The 19174-nt window shown below is 40.0% G+C and overlaps 1 protein-coding gene across 4 annotated transcripts in view; it reads left to right on the forward strand.

Moving 5' to 3' along the window:
* The window catches only part of LOC111856802 (corticotropin-releasing factor receptor 1), a 69897-nt gene that overhangs the window by 12400 nt on the left and 38323 nt on the right, over positions 1-19174 (forward strand). For 2 of the 4 annotated variants that reach the window (XM_023837048.2, XM_023837049.2), the window contains 4 exons: positions 4342-4404; positions 7102-7189; positions 12940-12984; positions 16113-16232. In XM_023837048.2, the coding sequence (XP_023692816.1) occupies positions 4342-4404; positions 7102-7189; positions 12940-12984; positions 16113-16232 (316 nt within the window). The remainder of the gene's footprint in view (positions 1-4341; positions 4405-7101; positions 7190-12939; positions 12985-16112; positions 16233-19174) is intronic. The other 2 variants (XM_023837050.2, XM_023837051.2) reach the window with 1 other exon arrangement.

A 19174-nucleotide genomic window follows, 5' to 3' on the forward strand; every position in this document is an offset into this window, starting at 1 on the left:
AAGGCACTCTTCTAATGGCAGCATGGAGTTCCTCGTAGAACTGATCCTTGATCTCTGCAGGAGAGCAGAGTGTTGGAGCATAAATGCTCAGGATGTTCAGAGGGCCAGTGTAACAGTAGAGTCGGAGGGACAGAATCCTTTCAGTGCCGCCATCCGGAGGTGCCACTGAGGTTAGAAGGGCGTTGCTCACAGCAAAGCCAACGGCATGCTGTCGTGGTTCCTCAGGTCTCTTCCCCTGCCAGAAGAAGGTGTAGTCCTTCTCTCTGAGGCTGCCGTCTGCAGGGAGTCTAGTTTCCTGAAGGGCAGCGATGTCAATGTTGAGCTTCTTCAACTCACGGTTGATGACGGCGGTCTTTCTGCAGTCATCAATGCCAGAAAGGTTCTCAGTAAGGCCAGGACACATAGTCCTGACATTCCAACTTCCCAGCCGTAGAACTGTTTTTTTCTTCTGTTTGCCTGGTGCAGTATTTGCGGTCTGCTTGTCGAGTTTATCTCTAAGCTCCAAGCACCCAAAGAAGCAGGCAGACCGTGGCGGGTCAACACCCTATTAGCCGGGGGCTGCCCAGCTTAAGGTGGGCAGTAGTTGACCAGTGGAACGCGATGGATCCTCCCACCGTCGAAGACAGCCCGTAGCGCCCTATCCTACGCCAATCGGATATGGGCTTATAACTCGTAACTGCTGTCTTCCGTGTTGTATGATGCTGTAAGACAGCACTGGAGTGACCTCTCCAGGACGCAAGCCTGGGCGCGGGTATGGAGACACTAGGCTGCCCAGACACTAGTATCCCCCTCTCGGCCTTGCTGGTGAATTCCAAAGGAAAGCAAAGCAATACGTTTGGCACCAGCTTGGCTGCAGGAGTTGCCGGCTGGGGCGCAGAGCACTGGCCAGCCGCCTTAGGGGCTCCACTCCGGATTTTCTGTCTGGGTTTACTCCCATAGCCTTTTCTCCTCCCGGAAGATACCCACAAGGCAGCGGGGATGGTAACCATGGCAGGGACATGGTTGCTGAATGCCTGAGTCACGTCCGTGGAACCCATGTCCGTGAAACCCAGGGTCGTCGCGCATCGAGACTGTCCAGCACACCTGGCGCTGTGGTTTGAAATCAGAGTTTTCCTTCTCCTAGACGAACTGCCTACCAAGGCTAACGAGCTCCGTCTATTGTAACTATTGTAACCTCATTCATAAATTACCAAGTGATTTGACCCACTTGTTATTTTCTGTGTTGTTCTTTATTTGAACTGTTGCCTGCTATTGTGTCACAGAGACACAGAAGTCAGCCGAAATGGATCACAAAAGTATATTGATGCTTTTTTTGGACAATGTCATAAGAATTATGATAATGGTTAATAATAATAATAATAATAATAATAATAAAGTAAATGCTGCAGTATAATAAAGTTAATGCTGCAGTATACAATTATAATGTAGCCTTTAAATTTATTATATTTAGTTGAGTTTTAGTTTAGTTATGAGATAGTCGTAAAATGTACTGCAACTTAGTTAACTCGCCTGTAAGATTGAAATATGTATGAAATGGTTAAAACAGTTTGGTTGCCAATTTTGTAGACCAAAACCCGTCTATAAAAAGAATATATCTTTGAGTAATTTCACATTTGACGTACAATTTGAATTCTGTATTACTATTCAGCTGCTGTTCAACGTGACACAAGCTTGTTGAGTATTACATGCTACTTTTGGGGGAAACTGGCAAATTGAAGACGTAGATTTTTACATTACCACTATACTAATTATGCTTTTTTATACTTACATCATAGTTACGTAATAAAATATGAAGTAAAGCACAGACTTCAATAACAGCACTACACACACCTCTGACTCTAGTGCTTAAGAACAGGGCACTTTGTTTTCTCACCTGAAAAGCAGTAAACTCAGACCCAGAAGATTTTATTGCACAAGTTTTGAATAAGCTGTAGACAGCTGCGAGCGTCTGTGTTTAAGGCCCTTCAGCTGGGCTGTGCCGAGTCTTTTTGTTGGGCAGGTGCTCACAGGTTAAAAAGGGGCACTCTGTATATTTAAAGCTATGAAATTGATTAATTGACACACTACAACAACAATATATATTCTCTGAATTTAACCCGTATTTGACATATCAGTGGGCCCCGGGGGCAGTACAGTATTTTGCTCAAGTTACTTTGCTGGTTGGGGGCAGTTAGGGATTCAAACCAGCAACATTCCAATCACAGGGACACTTCACTAACTTCAAACTAATGCTTAAGCTTCCCGCCTCCCCAGCCCCTTCTTCCGCACATACCCACCCTTTAGTGCTGAATGTTTAAGTTGAATAAGTTGCTTATATATTGGATGCCAGAAAGACAGGTCCATGTCCTATTTTAGCCTAAAAGACACTTGAAAAGTTTAATACGTATGCAATGACTCATATTTTTTTAAATATTTCTTAGCGATATCACTTCCATGTGAATCTCATTGTGGCGTTGGAATGACATTCATCTGAGCAGAAAGGTCAGAGAACGAGAAGATTATTTCTAACAGTGGACCTGGTGCCTCAATGCAGAAATCAATGATCAAATTGCATGCATGTTGAAATTTGTTTTAAATGAATCACCTCCAGTGAAGCTAACTGGTGTGTCTAAATTGCCCATTTAGAGATACTCTTTTACCCTAAATTGCACATTTACATATTCAATGATTATGTGGGTGTTAGTATGTATGCTTTAGTACCCTGTTATAGGCTGGTGTCCTGTCCAAGGTGTTCCCCTACCTTGTGCCCTATACGGCCTGGCATAGGTGGACTTAGCAACTTAGTCTAGGATAAGCATTTGGATGATGGATGGATGGATGGATGGACCTTGTATTATTAGCACTTTATTAGCACCAGTCATATAAAAACCCTCTACTTCACATTAAAATTCATGCACTGTATGTATGTGCCGAGAAATATTTAACTCCATGCCAATGGAAAATGGCTAAATTCCGAGGCCAGAGTGTGCATAATCTCCTCAAATAAGAATCTAGATCCAAATCTCAGATAAGCTCACGTTAGAAGAGTTTATCTGAGATTATCAATTTTCATATCAGAGTTTATTTGAAACCCAACTATACCCAACTATAAATAAGCATTGTCTGATTTTGAGAGGGTAAAGAAATGAATGCAGTTCTGCCTCATTACAAATGTGTGTTCTGGGTTATAAGTACATGAAAACAGATTTTAAAAATAATGTACTTAGAATATACACACACACACATATATATATATATGTGTGTGTGTATATATACAGTATATATATATATACAGTGGTACCTCAGTTCTCCGACTCATTAGAACTTGAATTTCTTAAAAGTCGAACCAAGCAGTTCGGAAAAAAAATGACCTAGAACTCGATCTGAGTCTCAGAAGCCAAACCGTGAACGCCGACCTAAGATAACTTGTACGCACAGGGAAATGAGTCATGCTGCACGTCTCTCAGTGGAAACAGTGGGTAACGCTTCAGTCTCAGCCTTGCATTCACTGTGATAGCATAGTGCAGGTTTACACTAGCTGAATACATATATTTAGATAGTAAAAATACATTTAGACAATGATAGACAGTAACAGTAATTATTATTATACAATAAAATACCTTTAAAAATAAAGATTTCTTATTAATTATTTTAATATTAATAATAAACCATTAATACATTTAATTATAATAATACTGTCGTGCTGAACAGAGACGGAACGGAGACAATACGGAGGCGCAGACGTCAGGGTATCGGGGAATACGGGGTTTAATTACAGGTAGCGCAGGCAAAACGCAGACGGATAATACAATGACTGGACTGGGGAAACAAACTGAAACGCGGACTAAATACAGAGGACTAATGACAACAACCAGAAACAGCTGATGACACGTGGATTCCACACGGGGTTAACGAGAGGGCGTGGCACACGGACAATCGTTGCAGGACACATTGTTTTTTTTTTAACTTTACAAATTACTGTTTTGATAAATGTGCTTAGATGTGTTTAGTACAGTATATGCTCTTCTTGTTTTATCTGGTTCATTTTGTGTTTAAATGCTAAAAAAACATATTTAGGTGTAATTTTTGGGGCCGGGAACCAATTAATTGGTTTTCCATTATTTCTTATGGAGAAAATTCAATCAGAACTCGAACTTTTTAGGATTCTATCCGGAGTTCTGAACGGCTTAAGTTCGAGTTCTGAGGTACCACTGTGTGTGTGTGTGTGTGTGTGTGTGTGTGTATATGTATGTATGTATATATATATACAGTGTGTGTATATATATATACAGTGTAAACCTACATAAACAAATGTAGGTTTATTGACTTCTAAAGATTTTTATTACTGTGTTCTCTCTGAAGGGTTTTAAAAACAAATTGAAAAGGCATGAAATAGGAATGAACAGTGTCATCTGCAGATGTCTGGTAAGTACTTTAATGAATCAAAGTTAGCTTGACAGGGTGCCCAGTGCTGCCCAGATATATGGCTGAGGAACTTGCACTCTGTAACAAACCAGTGGTAAATGTGTAATTAAAAGTACGTTTGTTTTCCCTCAGAAATGCAGAGTAATTTATGTAGCACATAATTCATGTATGTCCGCTGTGGTCTCGTAAGTAGAATTTGCAACTTCACACTTCACAGCTAATGGAAAGCTTCCTGGGGTACAGCGAGGAATTAAGTTGTCATTCTTTGTGCCGGCAATTTCTCAAGCATTTTAGTCATCTGTGATGTTATCCAGTGAGGCTTTCAGACATATGCATGCTCAGCGTGGTCTTCCTCCTTCAGCTACAGCAAAATAATCTTCAGGCTTGGTTGCTTCCAAGGAGATCAACTGAGGATTTTTCCCAGATGTTTTCAAAAAAGTGATCAGGTCAAATGGAACTTGGATTATCAGCCATGGGGTCTGGTTTAAAAATACCAATTTTTTCATTATACTGTATTATACAATTATAAATAATGGGGTCAGTATAAGAAGTAGAAAAACAGGATTAGTGCTTAGAATGCTGGCATGTTTACTCTAAGAAAGGCAAATATTTACACAAAAAAATCATATATCTAGTACTGTAGCCTTGTATTTTGAGGAGTCTGAGTTTGAATTTCTGTGATGTCCCTGTGCTTGTACTGAGCATTTGGTTCCCCTTTTCAGCCCAGAAGGATGTGGTTATACTCAAAAGTGCCCTTATTGTATTAGTGTGTGCTTTGTGATAGGCTGGTATCCCATTGAGAATGTCCATCACCTTATGGCCTTTGCTTCCTGGGATAAACCCACCTACACTGGATAACTGTTTGGAAGATGAATGGATGTTTTCATGTTTCAAGTTTTCAATTTTTCTTGTTTAACACCATTTGAGTAAATGGCTCTGTAATGGAATGAGGCTTTCTGGGACAATGCTTTGTTTTCATCTTGAGGATCCCATGAATTGAGGTACTTGGGTCTTTCTTTAAGGGCCACAACAGTCAGATACAGAGGGGCCCATTCAAGATTTACCATGTCAGATGTGCTGTTTGTAGCACTCTGTGCTTGAGTAAAAAATCCTTCCAAACAAGTAAGAGGCTGTTTATGTATGAATCAGGATTAAGGTAAATGTCAGAAAATACCTCATCATAGCTTGATTTCTTAGTTACATAAAAAAATATGAAGTAAAGCACAGACTTCAAGAAATCAATTATTCTTTTTTAAAACAATCACATTTAACATTACAGAATTTCTATCTGAGATTCTACAGAATATGTGTATAGAGTTTTCTAACTAAGGATTGTATCTGTGTTTCAGTAGAATACTTTGAATTCATCTTTACTTTGAGACTTTGTCTGGAGACTTTGTCTGAACAGAAACATTTTGAAAGAAAAAACTCTCTAAATGAAGTCGTTTGACAGCACTAATTCATGGTACCCCACTTTTTTGTAACAAAAATAAAAACCTCCCACAACAACTAACTTGTTATATAAATATTATATTGATAACAGTTCAGAGTTGCAGAAAGTATCTGTTACTTTTAGTTGAGGAACATACAGATAAGATGGTTTCAGATGATCAGCACCTTCAGATTTTGACGCAGTAGGCTTTCTGTTTTGATTTGATTTGATGTAACAAATCATGTTGAGAACCAAAAATTCCTGAGGTGCAATCAAACCCAAATTTGAAATTAATTGCCTTTGGAATTTATTTTTCTAATTTTGCTTTTAACCGACCTTCCAGTGTTTTTAAAATGATAGCATGTGAGCATGTGATGTTCTGATGCCAAAAGGAATCGTGAAAAAACAACAAATTAGCTGTGAAACAGAAGCTCATTTGGGGATAAGATAAATAACATTTACTGTTTGGTCGGGAAAATATGAATCACAACTGAGATTAGGATAGGTTTTTATTACTGCAATAATAATAATAATGATAATGAATATTAGTTAAGTTCTCCCCAAACGAGCTTGATGGGCCGAATGGCCCCCTCTCGTTTGTAAATTTCTTATGTTCTTATATGTTCTTATAGTAGTAGTTTTGAACAGCAATTAGCATGGGGTACAGACTGTGAGAGTGTCTTTGAATGACTGCCAAGCAGAACTATGTGACATGGGAAATGGGGACCAAGAGAGGACCGGATGAAGAGTAAACACTTAAAATGAATGAGCAGCTTTTGAGAGAGTCCAGTACAAATACAAAGAACCCAGAACAGGTGCTTTGCTGATACCAGTTGTGGGACTGGGTGATGGGGAGCTGAACAAAACAGTTCTCCAAGTTATTCTTACGCAGGGAATATGGACTGGTGAGCAGGAGAACCTCCCATCTGAACTCTCAATCACAGCATGGACCATAACCTCCTCCACCTCCCACATAGTCTGTTTTGTAGCCTAGCTACTTCATACTAATGACACTTGATCATCAGCCCTGCATTGTCAAATGGAGGAAAACAACCTCTCCATCCTTCGAGGGGTCTCTCTCTTTTCATTAAACCTTGTTTTCCACAGGCCGAATGCCAGCTATTTACACTGTAGACATTTACAGTGTAGGGCTGCCTCATCCACTCTTTCCATTCTGTTTCCCAAAGGGTAATTTCTTGAAAACTGAAATGTACACGTTTTTAGTTTTTGTAACTCACTATTTTACTTTTCTGCTGTGTTTCCAGATTTTTACCCTCTGGATGACCTTCATCTCCAGAGTGGCAGCAGACATTGCCTGCGATGCCCTGCTCCTGCTGTCAGGAAATATTTCGGGTGAGTCGGACATGGCACTCTACTGGAGACTTTTTTGTGACAATGCTGAATAGCTGCAAGGGCTATCAACTTTTATTACACAACACTAAGCACATGTGTTACATTAGCTACCCCATTGTTATTGCATTTTGGCAATTTGTCTGACAGAGGGCTCAGTTGTATTATAAACCTTTTCACTGAGGATGGAATGAGGTATTAACTTATTATTATCTTTTACATTTTTATAATCCTGTTTTGACATTTGAATGACTACTGCGTTTGTGCCCACGGGACTTATCCATCTCCTTTTCTGTCATTTTCTAATCAGTCATGTAATTTGACACACACAAGTAATTTTAGGGACCTTTCATTAGTATGCCACAGTACTGCTGCTGATTTTCCTTGTTGGGGAAATCAATTGCTCAGATTGTGCAGAGAATTGGCAGGATTTATCCTGATCCTTCCTGGAGGAATTCAGCCCAAGGAAACTATGACCTTCGACCATAAATGTACTGGAGAAAAAGAAATGCTGAATATTGATAGCAGGTAATGAAGAGCAGCAGGGGTGGTAAATATCGGCCTTCTTAATTCCTAACTGTCAGCATTAGGTGCGGGACATATTACAAGCTAATTGTTCCTGACATAACAGGGTTCAGGGGTCAGTGGCCACCACAGCTATGCCTGCTATCAGCTTGTTGATTAATCCATCTCCATCAGTCAAGCTGCAGTGCTGACTATGCACCTTTGCTGTCAACTTTGGCGTTACTTTAAAATGATTAATTTCCATCTCCCTCCTGCAGCGCTCCACTCATGACATAATGATAAACACTATATACACTGAACAAAAACATAAACGCAACACTCTTGTTTTTTCTCCCATTTTTCATGAGCTGAACTCTAACATCGGAAAAATTTTCTACATACACAAAAGACCCATTTCTCTCAAATATTGTTCACAAATCTGTCTAAATCTGTGTTAGTGAGCACTTCTCCTTTGCCAAGACAATCCATCCCACCTCACAGGTGTGGCATGTCAAGGTGCTGATTAGACAGCATCAATATTGCGCACAATAAAAGGCCACCCTGAAATGGGTGCCACCCAACCGCCGAGCCAAAGCAAGGGGAACCAACGGTGAGCCAGGGGGCAGGGCAGATGGGACCCAGCGCAGGTGTCCTCTCCCTTTGCGGGACACTAAGAGACAGGGACCTGGCCGGGATCTGCCATGCTGAGGTGGTGGTTGGGGTGACCCACTAGAGGAGTTCATTGGTGCAGTCATCAGGGATATCCCCAAGGGGTCCCACTTAAGTTCCTACTCCATCTCCAAGGGGGGAGGAGTGGTGGTCCGATGGTCCGGGACCTCCTCAGGGACAGGGACTGGGGCCATAGGAACTGGGGCAGGAGCAGGGTCCAGGGGATCAGGAACCTCCTCAGGGACAGGAGCCGGAGGCATGGGGCAGGAACTGCCAGGACAGGAACCACGGGGGCTGGAGCAGGAACTGCCAGGACAGGAACCACGGGGGCTGGAGCAGGAACCGGCGGGACAGGAACCACAGGAGCAGGAGTCACGAAATCGGGTGAACAAGGGGTTTAATTGAAGAACACACACTGGAACACATCACATCGTCAATGACCGGACTCAAACGCGGACTTAAATACACAGGACTAAAAACAACGAGAAACACCTGGTAACATGGGGATTCCACACGAGATAGCGAGGGGGCATGGCACATGGGAAGATCGGACGAATAGGGCATGACAGTTCCCTCATTTTAGTTAAATCTTGGGCATGCTTTACTAATTCTTTCCCTTGTTGTAGCAAAATCATGGTCACGTGTTATTAATTCGTTCCCACAATATATTAAAATGTGGGCACCTTTTACTAGAAAACCTAATACACCACTTTCATTTAGGCCACTAGACATCTGCATCTGCTGGTATGGACAGACTTTAATTAATCAACAGAATATCAAAATACATGTGCAATCAACCATTCAATGCCTTCAAGTTTGTGTATCTGCACTTACGTGAAACAATGGACATATGGATCAGGCCTATTACTGTACCTCCAGTGCCTCACAGCTTTTCAGCTTGTTTAGTAAATACTCTGTCCTCTTTCCCAGCAGACTGTGGCAAGCTTGTATGAACAATTGCTTTATGAATTTGTCTGACTGGTTTACACTCTTCATGAATAGATTGAATGGCCATCTCATTTGGGGCTCATTGCCTCTCTGTGCTGCCTAGGATAGGCTCAAGGCTACCTGTAACCCTATACTGAATAAGTAGCTGTGAGATGGATGGAAAAATTATTGGTTGATTTAATCAGTCAGTCAGTTTATTGATTGATTGGTTGTTTGGTTGGTTGGTTGGTTGGTTGATATAATTACTGTGATACTAGCAAGAAGATTTTGCAACTCAGCAAACCAAGACATTTTTTTTGCCATGAATTTGACTCCTACTGTTATTGGTGTTCTAATGAGGAACTTTCCTGTTTCTTAATGTACATTAACATTAATGGAGAACAAATATCCTTCTCCCCTCTCCTCCAGTCATTGTACTAGCAGCCACCGGTTCTAGTATCCTTATAATGTGTTGTTTTTATGCTCTGTTGTGTCATTTTAAAACGTAAACTGGAGCAACATTGTGTTCCTTTTAGAATGGAATGTATTTCACAGATTAATAAGAGCAATGGGGTTTGTTATACATGGAGAAGCTGACAGGCTGTAATATTTGTCTTTACTTTGTCCATTCTCCAGTTTTACATGCTGTGCACATAAACTCAGCCCTATGATTACATTTTTTTCATAATCTCTATTCAGTTGGAGTGGCAAGGTTGGGGTTTGGATTCCAAAACCACCTGCTGGCTTATTCGCTGTCAGTTTCAGTTTAATTTGATATGTTAAACCCATTTTCCTTCACATTCTCAGATAAAATCCTGGCTGCTTCACTCTTCCCCTGGAGAAAATCATACAAAAAGCCTTTTCTATAACAAGTTTCTCTCCCTACAAAGACTGACACACCCTATCCAGCACCTTCCAACTGCAAACTTTGTTTAGTTGCAGTAGCTTCTTTCTTAAGAAAAAAATTATCAATCCCAACTCAGTTACAGAACATAACGTCACCTGATGAGGGATGTTCCGCTAAATCCAGATCACCCATGGATTTCTATATCTACTTCTTTGCTGTGGCTTCTTATGTTCGTGGTTTAAAAAAAGACAAAATAGCAGCTCATTTTATTGTCAGACTGTTTCAGAAATGCATGACCCAGGTGCCACACACTAACCGAAAGGTTCCAGGCAGCCTGCTAAACTAAAAATTTCAATTTATCTGTCAAGGACTGCCTTTTTAAATTTAGTTTTGTCAGCCTCCGCTAAGTTTGTGCACCCGTTGCCTATACTGTATTTATATGCATTTTATTTTTGCCATCATATCGACTATCTGTCCGTCCATCCATCCATCCATCCATCTAACCATTTTCCATAACTGCTTTTTCTCATATGCCTGGAACATGTGAAGGCAGGTAACAACCTTGATGGGATGCCAGTCTAACACAGTCATACCTAGTGCTATTACTGAATTGCACACAGATTTCCTTAATGCACTGAAATTATTTTTACGGTGCATTACTCTCTTCTGAAGCAACGGGATAAGGGAAATTAAAGCTCTAGGATAATACATTTACATTTACATTTACGTGTTGGTTTAAGATAATTTGTAGCATTTGGTCCATGAAGCACATGCATTAACCATTCGATAAGTGCTGAACTGAATACCTGCCATCAGCTTCGCAGCATGCAATAGGCAAATCTGCACTTTTCCTTAGCACAAATGGTAAGCAGGAAACACAATGAGAATAACCACAGTCCATGCAAGCACATTTACTTGCTTTATAAGAAAAAATACTCTCCCTGATTTGAAGTCAATTAATTGTGACTAATGCTTAGCCTCTGATCAAAATATTTCCCGGTATTAAGCCAGAAATGGCACAGTGTCTCAGAGAAATGTGGGTTGTTTATGTGCTTACTGTTTCGGGGTCTCAGAGGACAATGCATAACGTATTCACTGTTGATCACTGCATGAAGACATGTGAGTCAGGAAGAAGACTGACAAGGGCATTACCTTCATTGAGCTGCTCCCAATCTACCATGCACCCAATCTACTGTACCATGCACCCCTGCCAGAGTTTTCTTCCTGTTATTTGGTAACTGTGGCCATCTGTAGATGTACTATACACTTAACACATCAGCACATGGGTTTAGGAGGGTAGAGTCTAAGTTACAATTACATGTAACACCTTGTTTCATGCAGCTCAATGTTATCAAGTGGAACTGCAGACCAGACATAATTTGTTTGGTATCCTTATGGTGACAAACGCCGTTTTCCTGCAAGTTTGTTTATTGATCCCTGTTGTAACAATAGGCTTATACATGTACATACATTACTAGAAACTGAATAAACACACACAACATTAAAAACACCAACGTTTTTATACTAAATATGTATTTTGAATTTCGCTGGATGCGACAAGACATTTGTTTAGTACACCGTTGTATTTTCAAAATCAGTCAAGACTTGCTGGAGAACTGCAAAATTCACAGTAAGCATTTGAAATTTTAAAAACCTTTTAAAAATTAATAATTTAAAATAATGATGAGATGCAAATCAGCCACATGCGTTTTGAACACGCAGCGAAAAGTGAATGTGCCTGTTTTCATGTCTTTCTGTTATAGGATTGTAGGACGCCATCTTAGACTGGGGGAGAGTGGGTCTCTATGTATGTAGGTCAGGAGGCGGGGGCACCAGTACAGTTCATTGCCCTGGTGGGGCGATCTCTGTACACCCTGTGACAGTTTAGCTTGTTTGCATTTTTCTGCTCCTAAATAACAGCTCATTATTGTTTGTTCCGGGATCTGCTATTGTTGCAGATGTAGCAGGTCAGCTAAATGCTGGAAGAGCACAACTGATTAGAAACGGCCATAGATGCTGGAGAATTAATGGAATGCCATTGGGGTATCTTGCCCTCTCCTTCCCTCCTGTTTTTGTGACCTGTAGTCTCAAACGGCCCTACTGTCAAAAGTACTTTATGTTACTGATGTCCTTTGTACAAAGGGGAACAAACTCAGAATGTACAGCCTGCAGTAACCCAACAGCCAGGGTACAGCATAGTGTAACAGGGGAATGGGATGTGAACGCCACCCTTCTTAGGGTCCTGGAACAAAGCAAGTATTTGTGCTCCTGCTGGTCAGTTTTTCAGATGTTAACTGTTAAATAAGTTGTCACTGTACTCCAAGTCAGAATACTAAACTAGCCTATATTATCTAATGTTTATTTTGTGCATGTACATCCATCCTACTCTCTCTGCATCACTTCAGCCTGGTGAAGGTCATGGTTACTTAATGTGCTTGATGGTCCGCTGATGAATTTCAGCAACAGAACCAAGATGAATGGCGGCATATTTAAAATATTTTGAGCAGAGGTTTTAAAATATGTAGGTATATTCAGATAGCATACTTTTTGAATGCTTTCTGAATACATCAGAATTATATGTACTACATTTGACTTAAGTATAATGATACTGGACTATATAAACAAATAGGTATCACATTTGTGGTTTAAAATATACATTTTGCAAAATAAATGACATCAGCCATTATGTTATTGGGTGGTCGTTTTCAGTTTAAATTGTTATGTTGTGTCTGCCTCATATTTTATTGTCTGGTTTTATTTTATTGATCTATTATGGATCTTGATTGCTTTTCCTTTTTTCTTTTAGTGCATTCTTTGGCTTCATGGAATCAAACAACAAGCAATATAACAGGTGAGTGTTTTAAAATAGGGCTGAAAATTTAATCAGCATTCTGTATCTGTACTGATTATATACAGAAAATTGTGTTTAGCAGGGACATATTATGATCAGAAACATGTCTTCAGTGTCATTTCAAAAATAGCTTATTGATTGAAAGCCTTGTCAGCCACCAAAATTCAATTCAATTCAATTCAATTCAATTTGTATAGTGCGTTTTCACATTACATTTTCTCAAAGGGCTTTACAGCACCCAAAGCTCCCAGTGAGCAAGCCAGAGGCAACAGTGGCAAGGAAAAGCTCCCTAGAAGGAAGAAACCTTAGGAGGAATCAGACTCAGAAGGGGAGCCCATCTTCCTGGGGCTGGCAGGGAAAGTCAATTGATCAAGATGGCAAAATCCCAATTCATATCGTCCCAATCTTAACATTTGATTCACAAAGCAGGGGACAGGGAGGTGATGACAGGCAAGTGCTTCACGTGGCAGGGCGAAGAGTAGTACAGTAGTAGAACAGTAGTATGGCAGCAGGACATACAGGGAAGGTGTCTCGGGCAGAAGGGCGAGCAGGCCGGAAGGATGTCCCCGGTAGTGGAGACGTCGCAGGCAGAAGGGCAGGCAGAAGGGCAGGCAGGGTCTCCAGACAGCACACTCCAGGAGGAGTAGGGGAAATAAAATGTGCAATAGCCAAGGTGGAGGAGACTAGAGGCAGTGTCTACCACAGAGTGATAGTAAATAACAAAACACATTAAAACATGAACCTATAGCTGGCTGAGACTCTCCATTGTCTCCCTCACACAATCATTAGCACCTCACCATCTGGCATCAAAATGGCCTAATCACCTGACTGTTTATCACACCTGGCTGCCTCTCCACGTCGATGTCGTTGTTTCTACAACAGCGCCTTCAGTGAGCACTCTATGGAGCTTTGAGACAATTGTTGTTACAGTACATATGCTAATCAAATAAGGGAATTTGAATTAGACAAATTGCAAATGGGTTTGTCACTACAGAAAACAGTTTAAGGGATTCCGATTTCACCTTTGCAATTTGCGTGTACCATCGGTGCCTTTAAATCTTTTGAAAGGTGTCTGTTTTCGGAACGGTAATGCAGTCTGCCGGTCAATCAACAGAGAGGATTAACACTAACCCACAAACTTATGTCCAAATGGAGAAGTAGGAGAAAATGTGTGAAGACCATTCATACCTGCTGGGAAAAAGAATATAATTTACTCTTGGAAATCCAAATGCATCCCAATTAAAAAAAAAAGATTTTACTTAATGTGGGGCTATATCAAATTATATGTAATGAATAATAATTCACATTAATATGGTCTTTAAATAATGTTAAAGCATTCTGCTTAATATCTCTTCAATAAGATAACTTGTCAGGCTTGTAATCTTCCATTATTTAGACTATATGACTCACCTTCTAAATGTGTACTATTAGAGCTTTTTCCATATGTTTGATTATTCCTGAAGACGAGCCAATAATTAAAATTATTCAAGAATACTAGATTACTATGAAAAACTAATTTTGGCTGGATACTTGGTTACTGCGCCTCTGAACAAACTGAGTACATTAGTACAAATGAGTTCAATAGCTAGTAGTAAAAAAATCACATTGCAGATGTATATCCATATGTATTTATTACTGTTATTATTATTATTATTATTAAATAGTAGTTATTAGATTGTTATGTAATGTTGTTCTTCATATTCTTCTTCTCTTGTTTTACCAGTATGCTGTGAATTTCGAACACCTGTCAATATAGGAGCAAAAATATAAAAGTGAAATATCCATACAACACAAAATGTTGATTGTGACTGTAGCTTTGCTGATGCGGGTATATATGAATAACACCATCATTTTGTTTTGTGAAAAATGTTTATCATCCTGAGACCCAAGGAAAAAAAGTGTCCTTCAATTGTAGGTTGTTTGTCTTTGGAGGAAATAAGACATCTTACAATTTAGATTTTTTTTCAGATTTATTTTTATTTTTAATTTCACAGCATGTCCTCTTTAGTGTACAACAGGAATAAATATGTTACAGTACCTTACATCAGTGAAAAGATAGATGCAAAAACAAAATGTCCACTACAATGGACATAAATGAATGGGTGGGGTCTCAGGAGGTTATAAATGGAATTAAGCATCACTTACGTACAGTGGTACCTCAGTTCTCGAACTCATTAGAACTCGAATTTCTTAAAAGTCGAACCAACTGGTTTGAAAAAAAATTACCTAGAACTCGATCCGAATCTCAGTGAAACCATGAACGCCGACCTAAGATAACTTGTAAGTGCTGGGAAATCACGTGAGTCACGCGGCACGTCTCTCAGCGGAAACAAAGTGTAAAGCTTCAGTCTCAGCCTTACATTAGCTGTGATAGCATCGTTCATGTTTACACTAGCTGAATACATATTCAGACAATTATTTAGACAGTAAAAATACATTTAGACAATTAATGATAGACAGTAACAGTAATTGTTATATAATGAAATACATTTAAAAATAAAGATTTCTTATTCTTTATTTTAATATTAATAATAAACCATTAATACGTTTAATTATAATAATATGGTCGTGCCCAGCGGGGACGGACCGGAGACAAAGGCGCAGACGTCAGAGTATCGGGGAATATGGGGTTTAATTACAGGTAAGGCAGGCAAAACGCAGACGGACAATACAATGACCGGACTGTGGAAACAAACAAACGCGGACTAAATACTGTACTTCTATTATTGAGTATGGGGAGTGGTCTTCAGCAGTGGAAGATGATGTAAAATGGGTACACGAACACAAGTCCGGTCAATTACACATAGTGAGAAACTCCCTTTGTGTTTCCTTTCCAGATGTCCATAGAAATTTTATGTCGTGCCAGCCACCTCAGTTATCGATGCTTTGCGATATTTGGTATATTTATGGTTTATGTACGCAAATCAAGTAATTGCTGACTTGGCAGGACATAAGTTAACTGCATAGGCGGGTGCCCAGTGTAGAAAAGCATTGAAGCTAATACTTACTGAAGGACAACAACTCTAATTCCCATGTTTTACACAAATGGACTATGTTTTAGGCAACAGCACCTCATTCAAATATTACCATGGTATGATTCCAATTTATTGTCCCCAAACTGTGCACAGGATTGTTCTGCAACACATCAATAGATGGAATAGGCACCTGCTGGCCCAAGAGCAGCGCTGGAGAGATGGTGTCACGGCCCTGTCCAGAGTTCTTCTATGGCGTCAGATACAACACCACTAGTAAGTAACCAAGCCTGCCTGTAGGCCATTGAACTTAAAGTGTTCACAAACGTCCCTGAACCACATAGCTATAGAAAGAATACAATAAAAACATTGAAATATGAGAGAAACAACTCCAAATTAGTGGTTTAACTGTATCCATCTCATTCCGGTCACCAGTTACTTGCAGCTGAAGCAACTGTTTGGCACTATATCGTCCCTGAAGCTGACGTTGCATTTTTATCAGAATAATCTCTGTCAACTCACCCAGATCATTGGATTAAAGAATAGTTCTGTACAGTCCAGTGTGGTAGTTTTTCTACCATAAATAAACACTCACAGGACCACACTATAGAGACATGGACATCGCTAACATGACAGTTCCATTATGCACCTCAGATGACAACAGCAGGGCATGTTGGTCTTGCTAAAGGAATAAGTTGTGATCTGAGTCGCTGGGGAGAATCCTCCATTCTGACTCAATGAACAAATGAGCAATCCAGGCAGCCTCTGTAGGGAAAACTGATCTGGGAGGCTATTTGAAGGGAACAAGCCGGGGTCACTGGAATTTAGAGAGCTGCGCATCTTTCTCCCTTATTGAATCTAAAATAGCTATTCTGCTGAATTAGCTGCTGTTAGCATCTGTGTGCATGTGTGTTTATTTCTCAGAGAGCTAATAGCATGAATACTCGTGCTACAAGAGGCTTTTAAAGCCCTCCAACCAGAAAGGACAATGTGCAAATGTATTTTTCAGTGCTTATATTTTGCATGACAACAACAGCACAAAATTACAAGAGTCATTCATTTAAAACAAACACAAAAAATCAAGTAAACTGACATTCTAAGTGATAATGCAACAGTAAGTGACTCAAACTATATACTGTATATATAATGGTTCTCACTTTGACCCTCACTAGTAGATGCGGCAGTAGATAATGGTTTAATGTACTTCTCAAAAGAATTAAGAATTGCAAACGGTCAGAGCAAGCATACACACATTTCAGTTGTACTTAACATAGCACATGAATGGACAGTCCCCACAAAGATATACAAATATATATACATGAATATATAGATGACGTCTGTGTATGTGTGTGTGTGAGAGAGAGAGTGTGTGTGTGTGTGTGTGTGCTTTCCATAATTCTGGATAGCTAGTGCAATTTTGGTATACAGTATCAAATTCTTAAAAAATGTTACAAAAACCTACTGTTAACAGACACTTAACAGATTACACTACCATACACCTTTTTACTCAAGGTTTATTGCAAATGCAAAACATGACCTACAGTTGTGAAACATACAGCTGTATTTTGTTTGGATGCAAAGGTAATAAAGGTTCTTTGTACTGGTGCAGCATTAAATAAGACATGTACAATCTCATGTCTGTCCTCCTGCCACTTAAGGAGATCTTTCCAAGTCTACTGACATTAGTACCTAACGTTTTAAAAGAAGGATTAGCAACTCACTGTAAGGCTCAATGGTAAAAATGCCCGTGTGTAATGCCACTGGTTGGCAAAAGCATGTCCAAGTTTAATTTTACCAACGAGGCCACATTCAGTACATTGCTCTCATAGCATTGTATGCAAGCAAGGGATTTTAAAATATCCTTCACACCTTTATTTAGTTGGGTCAATACTGTCAGGATTTTCACATAGTTCCCAGAAATCATAAATATATTTTAAATTTAAGAATAGATTTTAAATAGATACATAATTGATGGAAAAGCAAAGCTACTTCATTTAGAAAGCACAATGTCCAATTGTACCTGCTTAATCAGTTATAGTTAGACATGATTTTACAGAGAGGACAGAATGGAATCAGAATAAGTTAGGCTGCTTCCTCTACTGGACACCAGTAGAGGCAGATGGCAAACAGAGCATCAGCAGTTCATAAAAACTGCAAGTCTGTGGACTATGGCAGGAGACACCACGGATTCTGGAGACAGCCCACACACGAAACACCCACAGCCACAGAACTGGGGCTGGATTCGAACCCATAGCCCCAGGACCGGGGGCGTAGTAGCTCACTAAATTACACATGACATGATCTATAACTGCAGGATGCAGCAATTAGTGCCAGAGGTGCAATTTTATTTATTTCTTTTTGTGGGTTGTGTACTGGTGCAGTTTTATGATTCATTTTAATTTAATCTGTGAGATAATTTGACAAATGTCACATGGACAGCACTATGTCATATTAACTATTTTCTACAGCTAGTTGGTATCTTCTTCTTAATTTATGACAAGCCTTGAATTGGGAGATATGATTCAAAGCCTTGAAACCAATTGCTCAGGTCACCAAACAGTACAGGTGAATACCTAAGATCTACACATAAATATAGAAGCTGCTAAGTCAATAGTAAATATTTTAATATTCATTGATATGTGTGATGGGCTGCCCCCCCCCCCCAATCCAGGGTTGTTTCCTGCCTCGTGCCCATTGCTTCCGGGATAGGCTCCGGACCCCCCGCGACCCAGTAGGATAAGCGAGTTGGACAATGGATGGATGGATGGATGATATGTGTGACATACATAACAAATGGCATTGGGTTTTGTATTACCTTGAAAAGTTTTTAAGTGCTCCTTGCAACACGGACACCAAATGACATCCTTGACCCGTATGTGTGATGCACTTCTGCTCAACGGTCTCCTTTTTTAAATAGTGTGGGTTATAAGAAATCCAGGCCCTCATCTCTTCTCAACAGAGGAGTGCCACGCCTGATTTGTGTTTGTCTCTCCTCTCATTACTGCCCCCTTATTAACTCACTCCAGCTGCCTCTTGTTTATTTCCTCGTTAACCCAGAATATAAGCGCTCTCCAGGGTCGTCTTCCCCAGTTCAGTCATTCATGTTGCTCCCTGCTGTTCCTTTGCCACAAACCTTTTCCCTGTCTTCGTTTTGATCCCCTGTGACTCTTTGCTTTCATGCCCTGGTTTCATTTGTTTAATAAAAACCCCTTTGTTTG

This window comes from Paramormyrops kingsleyae, chromosome 5, assembly GCF_048594095.1.
Source record: "Paramormyrops kingsleyae isolate MSU_618 chromosome 5, PKINGS_0.4, whole genome shotgun sequence".
NCBI lineage: Eukaryota > Metazoa > Chordata > Actinopteri > Osteoglossiformes > Mormyridae > Paramormyrops > Paramormyrops kingsleyae.